The sequence below is a fragment of the Zalophus californianus genome, chromosome 17, assembly GCF_009762305.2.
Source record: "Zalophus californianus isolate mZalCal1 chromosome 17, mZalCal1.pri.v2, whole genome shotgun sequence".
In the NCBI taxonomy this organism is placed as follows: Eukaryota; Metazoa; Chordata; class Mammalia; order Carnivora; family Otariidae; genus Zalophus; species Zalophus californianus.
In genome coordinates this window covers 52,710,715-52,727,169 of record NC_045611.1, presented here as the reverse complement: position 1 = coordinate 52,727,169, position 16,455 = coordinate 52,710,715, and the positions used below count along the sequence as shown (strand labels likewise).

At 53.8% G+C, this 16,455-nt stretch overlaps 1 protein-coding gene across 2 annotated transcripts; it reads left to right on the top strand.

The window, feature by feature from the left end:
* Nucleotides 1-7: 7 nt before the first annotated feature.
* GYS1 (glycogen synthase 1) lies at nucleotides 8-16,100 on the top strand. Of its 2 annotated transcripts, XM_027617989.2 has the most exons (16): nucleotides 19-370; nucleotides 1,873-2,054; nucleotides 4,109-4,300; nucleotides 5,188-5,373; nucleotides 5,601-5,745; nucleotides 6,352-6,469; nucleotides 6,775-6,895; nucleotides 7,164-7,270; nucleotides 8,566-8,625; nucleotides 8,718-8,796; nucleotides 10,470-10,583; nucleotides 10,862-10,988; nucleotides 13,073-13,168; nucleotides 13,327-13,490; nucleotides 13,941-14,021; nucleotides 14,178-16,100. In XM_027617989.2, the coding sequence occupies exons 1-16, from the start codon at nucleotides 253-255 to the stop codon at nucleotides 14,499-14,501; spliced, it is 2,214 nt and encodes a 737-aa protein (XP_027473790.1). In that variant the 5' UTR covers nucleotides 19-252; the 3' UTR covers nucleotides 14,502-16,100. The 2 variants fall into 2 exon arrangements, with proteins under 2 accessions (XP_027473791.1, XP_027473790.1); XM_027617990.2 differs by lacking the exon at nucleotides 4,109-4,300 and having other exon boundaries at nucleotides 8-370; nucleotides 14,178-14,501.
* The last annotated feature ends 355 nt before the right edge of the window (nucleotides 16,101-16,455 follow it).

Genomic DNA, 16,455 nt, shown 5'->3' with positions numbered 1-16,455 from the left:
CGGGCCCCACCTCCGGGCGGCCGCAAGATTTCACTGCAGGGGCCCCAACCAGGCTCAGAGACGCCGCGGCCGCCTCCTGCGTAGGGCCTGGCCCTCCCTTGGCGGGGGTGCGGTCGTGCAATAGGAAGCCGAGGGCGTTGCAAGCTTCCCGTTGGGCACTAGCTACCTGGCCCCGCTCCTTGCCCTTTGCATTCCCCAGACACCTCTGGAGCCCCCTCCTGTGGCCCCTGGAGCCCCCTTCACGCATCGGCCATGCCTCTAAGTCGCACTTTGTCCATGTCCTCCCTGCCGGGACTGGAGGATTGGGAGAATGAATTCGACCTGGAGAACACAGTGCTCTTCGAGGTGGCCTGGGAGGTGGCCAACAAGGGTGAGCACGCCGGGCGGTGGGTCGCGGACGAGGAGGGCAGTCGGGGATGGGAGCCGGCACTCTTGAGTAATACGGGGACAGGACTACATAGCGTGACTCTTGGGTTCTGGCCAAGGAGCCTATGACTTCTGTGTCCTTGGGGAGGGGCCGAGGTATATCTCCGGGACCCTGGCGGGGGGGGGGGAGGGGGATGAGCCGCCTCACTGTTAAAAGGAAAAGAGGCTGGAAGTCCAGTTGCTGGGTCCTAGGGAAGAGGGAGCTAAAATGAAAGATTCCTAGGTCCTGGAGGGAGGTTTCTGAGAGACCAGTGAACCTGGGTCCTGAACAGGGGAGGAGATGGGGGGTGGGGGTTGGCACTTCCTAGTGCCAACCTGGGAAGTGGCTGGGTTTCAGATCCGCGGCCCTGGGGGAAGAGTCTGGGGATATAACTCCAGATTTGGTAGAGAGCCAACTGGGAGAGAGGATGCATGAGTTGTGGGGGCAGAATTTGGGCGCTGGCCACTTGAGAGTAAAGATGGGAGGGGCTGCAGACTCTAATTCTTAGATCTTTGGGTCAGAGAGAGTTGGGGTCTGAATGCCTAGGCTCTGAAGGGAGCCGAGGGTGTGAGCTATAGGTTTCTAAGAGTAGGGGAGCCTGGGGCCTCAGACACATGCGTACTGGAATGAGGGAAGGCTGGGAAGTCCTAAGTTGGTCAGGGGCTGGGCCCAAGGATGGGAGGGGCTGGGGGCCTAGATTCCTGTGTCCCAGGCCCCGAAGGGCCTAAAGTTCTGGGTTTGGAAAACCAGCTGGGGCTGGGGGGAGCTAGGGTTTTGCTTTGCTGAGTCTTGGGAGAGAATGGGACCGGGTCTTACACCATGGCAGGCAGCCCTCAAACTGGGAGCCATGTATCACCAGGGCCCAGGCTCCAGTAGGTAAGGAGGCTGAGAGCCCAGACTCCTGGGTCTGGAATGAAGTCATGGGAGGAGCAGGGCCCTGCATGTGTGTCCCCAACTGGGGAAAGGAGACTGGGGGACAGTTCAGCAGAGCCCCTGGGGGGGGGCACCGAATGACAATTCAGCCTTCTCTTAGGCAACCGTGGGAATCTGAATAGGGCCATGAAGAGAGATTCTCCCCTACTGTGACCTAGAGCCTGACTAAGAATTTAAACCCAGCTCCTGTAAGCTGGGAACTCGGGAATCTGGGTCCTGCTAATCCTTGTCAGCTTTTCTCATCCTTGGGACCCCAGTCCCTAATTCCCTCAGACCCAGAGCCCAGGTCCCTAGCCCTTTCCTATCTGACTTAGAAGTTTAGCCTGAGCCCCATTCTCCCTTAGACCCAGGAGTACTGCCCTCGAACTCCTATCCTTACTTTCCTCTGACTGAGAAGTATGGGCTTCCAGGCCCCTCCTCCCTCTAAGCCAGAAGTCCAGGGCCCCAGCACCTCCCATGCTCCCCACCCCCAGCCCAGGTCCCAGACCTGTGGACCTTGGCTGGGGCCTGCCCTCACACACTTGGGCCCACAGTGGGAGGCATCTACACGGTGCTGCAGACGAAGGCGAAGGTGACAGGGGATGAGTGGGGTGACACCTACTACCTGGTGGGACCTTACACGGAGCAGGGTGTGAGGACCCAGGTGGAACTGCTCGAGCCCCCAACCCCGGCCCTGAAGAAGACACTGGACTCCATGAACAGCAAAGGCTGCAAGGTAGGACATGGCCTAGCTGAGGGTAGGGGGGTGGGTGCCCAGAGTTCGGGTGGGAGCAGCAGATGGAGAAGGGATGGTGGGGAATGGGGGGGATAGCCCCCTGGGGAAAGAGAGGCATGTACAGAAACACAGGATGACCCAGTACGTTCTCAAGCAGACACAGAGGAGGTAAGATTAACAGACACTCAGACAGATGCAGGACCCCATGAAATGGGTGGGTGAGCCCCAAGCTATAAGACATTGGTGAATGGACAGACAGACAGCAGGTACAAGATAGACCGAGAGATGGTTCCTAGAGGCCAGGATCGTCAGACCCACAGAGAGAAAAAGAACTAGATAGAAAGACAGCCAGCAAGATAGAACCCAGGGCAGGTGGGCTTGGGGTGAGGCAGGAGTTGCCAGAGTAGGGGTTCCGGAGCCTGAAGTTCAAAGTCACTTTCTCCACTCTCTGCCTCTGTGACCGTGGCTAATAAACCTGCTAATGGCATCTACCTTGTATGGGTTTTGGGAGGATGCAGTACTTAATAAAGTCTTCAGCTCAGTTCCTGGCTTCAGTTAGTACTGTGTATGAGCTACTGTGATCATGGCTGTCATCATCATCATCATCATTACTATAAACAGCCAAGCTTGCAATGAGGTGGACAGGCAGACCAAGGGAGAGAGACGGATAGAGAGAGATTGAGTGTCCCAAAAGATGATGATAGGCCCAGGGGCTAGAGCCATAGGGAGAGAGAAGAAGAAAAACAGCCTGATGTTTCAGGGAGAAGGGCCTAGAAGGGAGAGGAAGATGGAGTGCCAATGAAGAGAAGAGAGCTAGGCGAGCAGACCCGGGGTGGGGGTAGGGGGAGAGGGGCAGAGATTCAGAGGGGCAGAGCCAGGAATTAAAGATAGGAGGAGAGATCTCGTCCCAGGGCTCCGGATGAGGACCGAAGGATGAGCACAGATTGATGATTGCTGCCGGCAGAGGTGACCATGAAGTAGCAGGCCTCAACCTCATGACAGGTTGGGGTCTGGGAGGGAGGAAGTACAGTGGTAGCTGCATTCATTCACAGCCTCTGGCTTGGGGTGGGGTCTGGAGTCCAGGTAGGCCCAGCCGTGTCCCTAAGGAGCCCTAGGACAGCCCAGCCCTACCCCGTGGCAGCTGCTCCCCACGTGCTGGGGGCCTAAGAATAGCCCCCCTCCCCCCCAGCAAAAGGGCAGACCACAGCTGGGAGGGGGAGGGGCAGGGCATCACAGTCAGGCTCCCCGGGGCTGGGAAAAGCCAGGTCCAGGAGGCATAGGACTGCTCGCTGCCTGCATAGGGCCATGGCAGCAGGCCCAGAACCCGAAGCTGTCATCTCGGGAGGAAAGTAGTCACCCACCAGAGGAACGTGGCAGATGCAGAATGAAATGTGCCAGCGAGGTTTAGAGATGGGGCCGTGGGTAGAAAAATGCGGCCCCTGGGGAAGGAAAGAGGGCAGCCGGTGTTCGAAAGGGTGGCTGCGGAGTACAAAACGGGCCTCAGGGCAGGGCAAGGAGGCAGCAGGTGACAAACTTAGGGTGAAAGGGTCAGACGCCAGGTAGCGGGTGTGGAAGAAATAGGGCGGGGAGAACAGGAAAAGAAGCATCCAGTGGAAGGAATTTGCAGCAGAAGGAAAAGATCATGGGAGAAAGCAACACGAGGGTCGGCAAGAGAGAAGTGGCAGCCAACATGGGAACAAGGCGGCAGGTTGGAGACATCATAAGGGTGGGGAAACAAGGCAGTGGAGGCGCAGAGAGGACGTGTCAAATGCGTGGTTAGAGGTAGAGGAAGGAGGCAGTGGGGAGGAGCAGGGTAGTGGTTATAGAAACTGAGCAAGGAACAGGGTAGATATAACTGATGGAAAAAGATTGTGGTGGGAATACCTAACAGCACATAGAGAAATAAGGCAGCGGGTGAGAAATTAGCAGCAGATACAGAAAGAGGGTGGAAGAACCAGGTTGGGAAGGCAGCTGCCTGTGGCCAGGAGAGCCCCAGGTGCTGAGCCCAGAGGCGTGTGGCCACAGCCCTGAGCCTTCCCGCGGGGGCCCCACAGGTGTATTTTGGTCGCTGGCTGATCGAGGGGGGCCCCCTGGTGGTGCTCCTGGACGTGGGGGCCTCAGCCTGGGCCCTGGAGCGCTGGAAGGGGGAGCTCTGGGACACCTGCAACATCGGGGTGCCTTGGTACGACCGTGAGGCCAACGACGCTGTCCTTTTTGGCTTCCTCACCACCTGGTTCCTGGGTGAGGTAGGCCCCATTGCCCGTCTCCATGTCACTCCTTCCAATCCTGGCCCCAAACTGCATTGGTCATCAGCCCCTGGCCAGGGGGTGGCTGGGTGGGGGCCAGGGACTGACTGCCTTCTCCCAGGGCATTCTGGGAGCTGTCGGTCCTTTTCCAAGCGTGAGCTCTGAACTTTGGGAACATGGACATCCAGGGACCCAGACTCTTGTTTTCCTCAGAGACTCAAACTCCCAACCCCAACATCATTCACTCTAATCTCCCAAGTGTAAGATTTTTGAGCCATTAGCTTTTGGGGGTGCTGGCCTGGCTGGAGGGTTTGTGCCAGGGAATTCTGGGAGTTGTAGTTCTCTATTCTGATAGTGGCTGGACTTAGCTCTGAGATGGGACCCTGGATGTTTGGGGATCTCCAGCCTATATGAGAACCAGGAATCCTGGTTCTGACCCCCCTTCAGCTTTTAAAAGGCTCAGGAAACTTCTCATGCCGCAGGGAAAACAGTCTAGGAACTGGCTACTCCTGGGGCATTCTGGGGGTTGTAGTCCTTTAGCCAGTATTGGGTACTGTTCTACTCTTGATTGAGATAAAAGAGTCTCCAGGAATTACATGCAGGACCTGGGGACGCTTTCCAATTCAGCCCTGCTGGGACTTAGAAGACTGGCCAAAAAAACCCCACCAAAACTCCAGCTCCCATCAGCTTTTGGGGATGGGGTCAGCTGATCTGGCCGTCTCAAGGATTTATAGTTCCTTATTCTAAGGGGATGGCAGTGGGTGACCATCCATTCTGTGCAGGAGTGGTGATAGCTCTCCCCTGCTTCCTCATCCACCTTGGGGGATTGTCGATTGCCTACACGACACATACGGAGACATGGTGGCGCTGTTCCTGTTGCCCCATAGTTCCTGGCCCAGAACGAGGAGAAGCCACATGTGGTTGCACACTTCCACGAGTGGTTGGCGGGCATTGGACTCTGCCTCTGCCGGGCCCGGCGGCTGCCTGTAGCTACAATCTTCACCACCCATGCCACGCTCCTGGGACGATACCTGTGTGCAGGTGCCGTGGACTTCTACAACAACCTGGAGAATGTGAGCCGGGAATGTGGCCCAGAGGGGCTCCGAGTGTTTCAGGACAGCCCAGGGGGGTCAAGCTTCCTTTTCTCCCATGACCCAGGAGTCCAAGTCCTCAGCCCCCTCCTCCCTCACACCCAGGAGGTGTTCAGTTTCCAGCCCCAACCACCCCCAGGACCCTGGAGTCTAGACCTCCAGTCTTCTCCCCAGTTCTTCCACCCTGACTGCCCTCCCTTCCCACCCAGTTCAATGTGGACAAGGAAGCAGGTGAGAGGCAAATCTATCACCGCTACTGCATGGAGCGGGCAGCAGCCCACTGCGCTCACGTCTTTACTACTGTGTCCCAGATCACTGCCATCGAGGCTCAGCACCTACTCAAGAGGAAACCAGGTAGGGTATAGGCTGGGGTCCCTAGACGTGAATGAGGTAGTCTGTGCTAAGGCCTAGACTAGTTTTTTTAACTATAGAGAGCAAAGAACTACACCTCCCAGAAGACCCTAAGTTGGTGACCTGAATATGAAGCTGCCTGGCTGTACGCCCTAGAGACTAATGGGAGGTGTCGTTTCTTTGACATTAATTTCAAAATGGTAAAGTTATTTTATTGGCTAATGTAGATTTCGGTCTTCTGGAAGTGAACAGAGTTTCACTGGGTTTTGATTTTGAGAAGAGCAGCGTTGGAACCAGTTATTCTAACCGAGTTATGGTACCCATTCTCAATGGGTGTATTGTGAGAACTACAACTCCCAGAGGCCCCAAGGTGGATCATTTCCCTATGGGGTTAGCCATTTGCAGGGGCTGCTGGGATTTGTAGCTGTGCTTGTGAACAGAAGCAGGTAACTTTGGGCAAGAAGGCATCCGAGTGGCAGGGCATCTGGAGCTTCTAAAGCAAAGACATTGTTCAAGGAAAGGAGTCTTTCCTTTGTTTATTCATTCAGGCACACTGATCTGAATGAATAAATGAAGATCTGAAATGTGGACCTTCTCCCTCAACCCCAGATATCGTGACCCCCAATGGGCTGAATGTGAAGAAGTTCTCTGCCATGCATGAGTTCCAGAATCTCCATGCTCAGAGCAAGGCTCGAATCCAGGAGTTTGTGCGGGGCCATTTTTATGGGTACGTGGACCAGATATCTAGGTCTTGAGAGAGGAGGGGGTTGGGAGCCCATGTCCTGAGTGTAAGAGACAGAATAGCTGGTGGCTCAGCCTCTTGAGCTCCTGAACCCCAGAACAATGGCTGAGTATTGAGGAATCAATCCCCATCCAAGGAAAGAAGAACCACAATTTCCAGGAGTCCCCGTGGTGCCTCTGCTCTGGCTAAGCTGTTCTTTGCCCCTGTGGCTGCTGGGGTTTGTAGTTTCAAGGCCAGGGCTACAGGGTCCCCACCCTTGGCTTCACCCTGCCTTATTATGGCTTTTTTAGGCACCTGGACTTCAACTTGGACAAGACCTTGTATTTCTTTATCGCCGGCCGCTACGAGTTCTCTAACAAGGGGGCCGACGTCTTCCTAGAGGCCTTGGCCCGGCTCAACTATCTGCTCAGAGTAAGGCCCGGGCTGTCTGTGAGGACACGAAAAGAGGACGAGGAAATCAGGACATAAGTGGGGGGGGGATACCCATGTGTGTGAATGGGGAAGTGTCGAGACCCAGACAGCAGACCGGAGTCCCCATGGGGATGGTAACTTCAATTCTCCTTGACAGGAAGAGGCATAGTGGGGCCATAGTGGTCTTGATGGGTGGAAAAGGGTAGGTGGCCTCAGGGGGTGATTCTGACCCCCCTCCCCCCAACCCCACGCCTTTTCCTCTGCCCAGGTAAACGGCAGTGAGCAGACAGTGGTCGCCTTCTTCATCATGCCAGCTCGGACCAACAATTTCAACGTGGAAACCCTCAAGGGCCAGGCTGTGCGCAAGCAGCTCTGGTCAGCAGCCCTGGGCCTGGGAGCCCTGCCATTCCCACTTCCAGCTTTGTGCTTCGGGAGGCTCAGTTTTGTTCTCTGGAACACAAGCCACTCGCCCCACCAATTCCTAGGGAAGTAGCTTGCTTGAGAGGCCTCCAGTTCAGGGGTAGTAAGGAGTTGCAGGCAGGACAAGTGTGACCGTACAACCAGGGCTCTGGCGAGGTCCACCTTGTGCCACTTGGGACTTTGGGCAAATAATTTCGCCTCTCCAAGCCTCAGTTTCCTCAAATGCAAAACCCATTCATCAGCCAGCAGATATTCATTGAGCACCTACCATGTACCAGGCACTGTTCCAGGCCTTGGGGACAAGAGAAGATCCCTGCCCTCGCCACTGAGCTCACATTCTTAGAAAGTTCTACAGAATGTGCTCTGGGGCGCCTGGCTGGCTCAGTCAGTAGAACATGTGACTCTTGATCTTGGGGTTGTGAGTTCAAGCCCCATGTCAGGGGTAGAGATTACTTAAAAATAAAATCTTTTGAAAAGTGCTCTGGCAAGAAAATAAAGCAGGACTGGAATATGAGACAGGACATGGAGTTGTCAGGAGAGGCCACACTGAGAAAGTGCCATTGGATAGAGCCCAACAGAGGAAGTGAGTGAGGGAGCCCTGTGTATATCTGGGGAATAGCATTTCAGGCAGAGGGACAGCAGATGCAAAGGCCCTGGGGTGTGTTTGAGAAACCACAAGGAGACCAGTGGGGCTGGAGCAGTGTGCTGTAGGGAGATGGGGTAGAAAATGAGGCCCGAGCTACGAGATGATTATGAGCCGAGGAATGTCAAGGAAGCTGTAGAGTGCCACTAATTGCTAGCTTCCCTCATATACCTCAAGTTTCCTCTCTCAGAACACAATTTTCCCTTTTTATAAAATGGTGCTTAGCATTGCCACTGTCAGGACTAGTGCAATTCCTAAAAATAGCTGACATTTCTGGAAGGCTAGCCGTGTGCCAGGCACTGTGCACTTTTTGTCATGACTTCATCAAGTTTTCACTGCAAAGCTATGAGGTTGGTTCTATTTTTATCCCTGTCTAACAGATGAGTTACTGAAGTCAGAGAGGGAAGGCCACCTGTCCCTGGCCACACAGCTGATGCAAGGCACAAGGGATTTGAGCCTTCCAGGGCCTGTTTGCCAGCTCCCCATCCTCCAGCTCAGAATTCCCAGGGCCTCTCTGCTCAGACCTCGGTTTTCCAGCTGCCCCACAAACCTAACAACATATGGCAGCTGGTATGTGTATATGATGCTGTGGCTTTGCTTCTTCTAGGGATACGGCCAACACCGTGAAAGAGAAGTTTGGAAGGAAGCTTTACGAGTCCTTGCTGGTGTGAGTGTCCCACCCCCAGCCCTGCATCCTCCTGGGCCCTAATTGCTCTCCTCGCCCCTGATTCCCAGACGCATACCCTGCTCACCTTGCAGGGGGAGCCTCCCGGACATGAACAAGATGCTGGATAAGGAGGACTTCACCATGATGAAGAGAGCCATCTTTGCTACGCAGGTATGATTGGGAACCCTCAACCTAGAGCTGGCAGCCCTTTTCAGGGAATCAATTCTCAAGTCCACCGGAGGTGTGAACTGACTGGTAGACATTCAGTTTCCTGAGGGCAGCCTGTTTTCCCATGGCTTATCCTGCTACACGGGCTGCTGGGAATTGAAGTTTCTTTCTTTCTTTTTTCTTTTCTTTTCTTTTTTTCTTTCTTTCTTTCTTTCTTTCTTTCTTTCTTTCTTTCTTTCTTTCTTTCTTTCTTTTTCTTTCTTTCTTTCTTTCTTTCTTTCTTTCTTTCTTTCTTTCTTTCTTTCTTTCTTTTTCTTCCTTTCTTTTTTTTCTCTTTCTTTCTTCTTTTCTTCCTTCCTTTCCTTCTTTCCTTCCTTCCTTCTTTTCTTTCTTTCTTTCTCTTTTGTTTGTTTTTTGTTTTTCTTTGAGTTGTAATTTCCTTGAGTCTCTGGGGTCAAAGGACAAAAGGTGAAAGGAAACTTTAGGAAGCCAACCAAGCCACAAAAGGAGAACAAGTCCCTGCCATCTCTGGGTCTTGCTGCAAACTAGCTGCATACTCATTAGAGCCAGAAGGTCTGCTAAAACACTTGTCATTACCAGAAGAACACTGGAAACTCTCAGCAGCCCCTGCTTTTCTTATCCCACTGGCTGTGTCTTAGTTCCCAAACATTCCTGGAAGTTGTAGCTTCTTTAGATTCCTGAGGTTAATGCAGTTAGGCAGATGGGAAACCATAGAGGAATGTGGTAAGAACAGAATGAGAACTACAACTCCCAGCAGCCCCTGCTTCATGGCGTCTTCCCTAGCCCCAGAGGCTTCTGAGAGGTAGAGTTCTTTTCTTCTCTGGAGTCAAGAATCTTTCGTACCTGTGGTCAGGGTTGGTGAGCCATTTCCTGGGGAGTGGAAACCTAGATAATCCAGGATGCACAAATATGGTGTGATGTGCTTTTGGCCAAACTACAATTTCCAGTAGTCCCTAAGGCAGTCTCCCTGAGGATGTATCTGCCATGGGGCTGCTGGGAGTTGTAGTTTCTTGGAGCCCCTGGAGGGCAGCTGAAGGTGAGCGGAACTTTTCATGAGATGGAAGAGGTGCCAATAACTATCTGTCCCAGCACATGGGAGTTCCTCGATCTGGCCTCTTCCAGTGGCTCTTGGGAATTGTGGTTTCTTTGGGCCTTGGTTGGGAGTGGAGGTGGAAGGAATTATAGGATGGAGAGTAAAGGGAACTTGGAGAGAAAGCGAGCCAGGATTTTCATAAGAAAACTACAACTAAGGGCACTTGGGTGGCTCAGTCAGTTGAGCATCCAACTCTTGATTTCGGCTCAGGTCATGATCCCAGGGTTGTGAACTCAAGCCCTGCGTTGGGCTCCGTGCTGGGCATGGAGCCTGCTTGAGATTCTCTCTCTCTCTTTCCCTCTCCCTCCCATCTCTCTCTCTCTCTCTCTCAAAACAAACCAACAAAACCAAAACCAAAAAACCTGCAACTTCCAGCAGCCCCTGAAGCTTGCTACCATATTGGCAAAGTCTCTGCCCCATTGATTACCACTCCTAATCTCTTGGGCTTGTGGTTCCCACAACCTGGTGGGAACTGTGGTCCCCCCAGGGTTAGCATGGCTCATAGGGAGCTAAGGAGCCCCCGCCCCTTCTCTGACCCCCGTTCCACTTGTGGCCCCTACAGCGGCAGTCTTTCCCCCCTGTGTGCACCCACAACATGCTGGATGACTCCTCGGACCCTATCCTGACCACCATCCGCCGAATTGGGCTCTTCAATAGTAGTGCTGACAGGGTCAAGGTGAGGGCAATGGTCAGGGAGGGTTAAGCATGGTGGGGTGGTGTGGGGGTAGGGGGAGCCTGGGCCTCACATCCCCCCTTTCCCCTAGTTTATCAAAGGATTGCTGTGTTTAGAAAGTATCTTCGCTCTTTAAGCAGGCCGACTTAGATTCAAATCTTTGTCCTCCCATTGATTTGGGTGACTTTAGACAAATCTTTCACCCTCTCTGGGCCACTCCGGGATCCCAGGGAGTAGCTAAATGAGGCACTTGGGCTGAACTCTTCTTTTCTCGTGGCTAGGTGATTTTCCATCCAGAGTTCCTCTCCTCCACCAGCCCTCTGCTCCCCGTGGATTATGAGGAATTTGTCCGTGGCTGCCATCTTGGGGTCTTCCCCTCCTACTATGAGCCTTGGGGCTACACGCCGGGTGAGTGCAGCATGGTGGTGGGCTTCAGGTCTGATCAGGCATGATCGATCGAGGCACTTGCCCCATTCTGTGCCCCAAGCTCTCCAATGCAAAACAGGGATGATGTCAACAGTCTGTTTCGCTGCAGAATGTGTTTTTGTGACACAGTAGCCCATGTGATGCATAATTAGAGGTCACATGTGATTCCCCCCATTGGCTGATATTTGGCCCCTCAAATAATAACAGCTGAATGCATAGTTCACTCACATGACAGAATGTGGCCAAGGCTCCCTGAGATGTCCCCAGGGCCCATCCGCTCCACCTTCCTCTTTTAGGAAGGGGTTGGTTGGCTCCCTTTAGAGACACAGACTCCAACTTGGACCTTATTTGCAGTTCTCCCTCATTTAGGGACATTCTGCTGTGGCCCCAAACTCAACCCTATCTCACACACTTTTCAATCAAGCTACCTTCATGTTTTTCAGGCTAAGAAAATAACACATTTGCTGTAGTTTTTCTTAATTTTGAGTAATTTAACAAATCTCTTAGGGCGCCTGGGTGGCTCAGATGGTTAAGCATCTGCCTTCGGCTCAGGTCATGATCCCAGGGTCCTGGGATCAAGTCCCGCATTGGGCTCCCTGCTCCTTGGGAGCCTGCTTCTCCCTCTGCTTCTCTCTCTCTCTCTCTCCCCCTCTGTCTCTCATGAATAAATAAATAAAATCTTTAAAAAAAAAATCTCCTAAACCGTGCTTGCATGATAATTAGGATGATGATTTTCCCAGTTTTATTTCTGTCGTGGTTACAGTGATGCCGAGGTTCTGTGTGCTTGGCCCCAACCCTGTTTTTCCCCATAAGCCCTGTTATGTCTGAAGCCTGCGTTTGCAGGTTACGCGGGTTTTTAGGAACACTTAACATTTGAATTATAATAAACTGCTTGAAGCATTTCTCAGGCTTGTTTAGGATATTAAACAAGGCAGAATGAGAGCCCTTCTTTTACCCTCCAAGCTGGGGCGCCTGGATGGCTCAGTTAAGTGACTGACTCTTGGTTCCAGCTCAGGCCCTGATCTCAGGCTCTGTGCCTAGTGCAGAGTCTGTATGGGACTCTTTCTCCCTCTCCCACTGCCCCTCCCCCCAAACGTGCTGTGTCTCTCTCTCTCTCAAATAAATAAATCTTTAAAAAAAAAAGTAGACCAAATCTATGATTAACCAGCCCACTCTGTCTAGCACAAGAAAATATCTTACAGGTTGTGAGGACTAAGTAAAATGGTAGACATGGGAACAGAGTCCATACTTAATAATTTAGCATCCTATTGCCGAACTCTAGACTCTTCCTCATCCTGAAGCCTTGGGACAAATAAATTCCCTTTTCTGAGCCTCCTAGCTTCCCCTCTGAGAAACAGACTATGATAGGGGCACCTGGGTGGCTCAGTCGGTTAAGCATCTGCCTTTGGCTTGGCTCATGGTCCCAGAGTCCCAGGGTCCTAGGATCGAACCCTCCATCCAGCTCCTTGCTCAGTGGGGGGCCTGCTTCTTCCTCTCTCTCTGCTGCTCTCCCTGCTCATTCTCTCTCTCAAATAAATAAATAAATAATCTCAGGGGCGCCTGGGTGGCTCAGTCCTTAAGCGTCTGCCTTCGGCTGGGGTCTTGATCCCGGGCTCCTGGGATCGAGCCGCACATCGGGCTCCCTGCTCAGCGGGGAGCCTGCTTCTCCCTCTCCCACTGCCCCTGCTTGTGTTCCCTCTCTCGCTGTCATACTTGACAGAGAGAGGGAGAGAGAGACAGCCCGCTGAGCAGGGAGCCCGATGCGGGGTTCGATCCCAGGATCCCAGGACCGTGACCCGAACCGAAGGCAGACGCCTAACGACTGAGCCACCCAGGCACCCCTAAATAAATAAAATCTTAAAAAAATATAAAAAGTCTTAAAAACAAACAAACAGAACATAAAAAAAAGGAAGAAACAGATCGATAGTCTGATGTGCAGCTTGGTTTTGTGGGCTCAGTGATTTGCTTAAGGTGTCAGTAGAGGGCGCTGTTGGGGCTTTTATTGCGATTTAAGAGGTTGCAAAGCGGAAAGCTAAGTGGACCTTCCTCCTCTCGCCTTCCTGCAGCTGAGTGCACGGTTATGGGCATCCCCAGTATCTCCACCAACCTCTCCGGCTTCGGCTGCTTCATGGAGGAACACATTGCAGACCCCTCAGCTTACGGTCGGTGCCCAGACTGAGAGCCGAGACTCTTGGATCCAGGGGGAAGAAGGGGTGGGCTCCTGGTCCCGGGGGGAGGAGGAGTCCTGGCGCCAGGGAGTCCCTGGAAGAATGAAGGTTTCCTTGGTCTCATTTCTGAGCCCCCGTCGTGGCCCCCACAGGCATCTACATTCTGGACCGTCGGTTCCGCAGTCTGGATGATTCCTGCTCGCAGCTCACCTCCTTCCTCTACAGCTTCTGCCAGCAGAGCCGGCGGCAGCGCATCATCCAGCGAAACCGCACGGAGCGCCTCTCAGACCTTCTGGACTGGAAATACCTAGGCCGGGTATGACTCCCTCCCACGTCCTCTGCTGGTGAATCGGCCGCTTCCGGCTCTGGGTCTCTCATTCCTCAGCTTCCAAGGCTGCCGCGGGAGGCAGCCTCCTTCCGCCTGTAACAGTCGCTGTCCCTTTAAGAAATTAACCAGCTTTTGCAGGTAGACCACATTGGTGGCAATTACCTTCCTCGCGTAAGTGTATAGCGAAAGAGGTAACCTACTTAAGAATTATGCCCCTGTTAATGAGGTGTGGCTCAGAGACAGTCCGTTCACAGCTTTGCTTATCTACTTAAGGAGTGGAGCCAGAAAGATGGATAATTGGCGTAGGGGCCAACTGGAACGTGCCAGAGTGTGCTCATTTGCATAGAGAGTGTGGCTAGGGTCCGCCTCCTTCTATCTCTGCCGGGGGCGGGGTCTGGCTCGCGTTCCCTGACGCCCCCTCCCATTCTTTTCCCCAAGTACTATATGTCTGCACGCCACATGGCGCTGGCCAAGGCCTTTCCGGAACACTTCACCTATGAGCCCCACGAGGCTGACGCGGTGAGTGGACCCCGATCTCTGATGCGCCCGGAGCTAGAGGGCTGGGGTAGGGTCGCGTCCCTCCTGGCGTGGGAAGATCCGGGGGAGGGGGGAACCGTAGGAGGCCTCTGCTCATTCTGCGGTTTGTGCCCACCCCTCCCGCCCCCCGTAACGCAGACCCAGGGCTACCGCTACCCACGGCCGGCCTCAGTGCCACCATCGCCCTCGCTGTCGCGACACTCAAGCCCGCACCAGAGTGAGGATGAGGAGGAGCCCCGGGATGGGCCGCCTGACGTAGACGGGGAGCGCTACGACGAGGACGAGGAGGCAGCCAAGGACCGGCGCAACATCCGCGCCCCCGAGTGGCCGCGCCGCGCCTCCTGCGCCTCTTCCACCGGCGGGAGCAAGCGCAGCTCGGTGGACACGGCGCCCTCCAGCTCGCTCAGCACTCCCAGCGAGCCCCTCAGCCCTGCCAGCTCCCTGGGCGAGGAGCGCAACTAAGTCCTCTGCCCCACACTCCCGGCCCGTCCTGCCGCCCTCGTCCAGAGGATGGATGCGGAAAGGCGGTGTTCCGAAACCCCACTCCAGATCCCGAACCCTCCTGGGGGTCCACAGCCCCGCCCCCTCCGCCATACACTCCAGCCTCTCTAGCTCCCCTCTCGGAATCCCCAACACTCCAGAATCCACAACGCCGTGCCTTTCCTGGGTTCCAGAATGCATAATATGCGCCCTGGAGTCCTTCAGGCCTGGCCCCCGGGCACCAGGGGCCAGGAACCTGCCATTTCCCTGCCATGGTGCCAGAGGTTTTAGGAAGCCCGGTCTGTTGCTTTCCGGGCGGGGGCTCCTAGAGCCCTTTGTGGCTTGCTAATTTTATAGCCCACAAACCAATCCACGCTCAGGGCTGGCCCAAGGGCCAGCAAGCCCTGGAAACCATGTGGTTTCCCTGCTAATGGGACAATCAAGTCCAAAGCTGGCGCACTTTCAGGGACTTAACTGAATGCAGAAGGTCCTCCATTTCAACTCCAGAACTCAGGCTCCAGACCAGGGCACTCCCCTGTTTACTCTGATCTGGCTCTTCCTGGTGTGTCTGGTTCTGCCTGGAGGGCCCCTCCACCCCTGCTCTCCTCTTTCTCCTTACTTTGGCCAATGGGGTGGTGGTGGTGCAGAACCACTTGGCTTCTCATTCCTGTTGGAGAATATGCAGTCTTGGTCTAGATGCCTCTCTGGCCTTTTCTGAACCAGACCTTTGTCCTCTTCCCTGAGTCTGAGCTCTCCTCCCTACCTTGAGATTCCTGTTCCCTCCAGGGAATCCCCCTGCTGCAGACAGAATTGGCTGTCTACCCCAGCCCCAAGCCCCAAGCCCTAGGCCCACCACGAAACACTGGGTTCTAGGTCCCGGCTGCTGGATCTAGAACCTTACCACTGTGCTGCTTCCTGGTCCCTTTCCCCTGGTCTAGAACTGAACCCACTAGGTTCTAGAACTTTCATATTTACCTCCAGGCTCTTCCATCCTTAAGCTGTGCCCTGCCCCCAGCTTTGGTGAAAGGGAGGGGCCCTTCATGTGTGCTGTGTCTGATGCACTTGGTTTGCAGTTGGGGGGGGCAGAATGGGGTGTGATTGATGTGTGTCCAGAGATGAAAAAAATACATCTATATTTAAGAATCTCAGGTTTGGTCCACTGTGAGGGCTTAAGGGGCCTCGCTCCCAGCCCCTGCCTCCTCTTGGCTTCTCTACCTCTTTACCTCCTTTATTCTCCGCCGCCCCGCCCTCCCCCCCCCCCCCCGGCCCTGCCTGCCCACCCGAGTCCCTAATACCTTGTCTCATTCAGCTGTCTTGGAGAGACTTGGATTGCCTTTCTAGATTCTAGTTTTATTTCAAGGGAAGGCACCTCTGATTCGTTGGGACTTGCAGGCGGGCAAAAATTTGGCTCAAAGGGGCTGTGTCACTAGAAAAAAAAGACCCACGGGTAGCCACAAGCCCTGTGTGGCTATTTAAATGAACCAGATTCCTCAGTAGCACTAGCCACATCCAACTGCCCAGTAGTCACTGTGGCCACATAAGGGTCATAGCTACACAAGTGAACAGTGCAAATACAGAATATTTTATTTTTTTAAGATTTGATTTATTTGAGAGAGAGAGAGGGCATGAGGGGGGTAGGGGCAGAGGGAGAAGCAGACTCCCTACTGCAGGGAGCCTGACATGAGTCTCGATCCCAGGACCCTAGGATCATGACCTGAGCCTTTGGCTTAACTGACTGAGCCACTCAGGCGCCCCCAGAATATTTTCATCATTGCAAAAAATTCTGTTGGACAGCACTAGCTTAGAACATGTTTCAAGGACACTGACCTCTGGACTTTAGCCCTACTGTCCCCTGAATGGTTCTATTTTCCAGGAAAAATCTGTTTTCAGTTCTAGTCTTCGCTAGGAGTGTACCTCCAAGCCAATCACGTTTCAG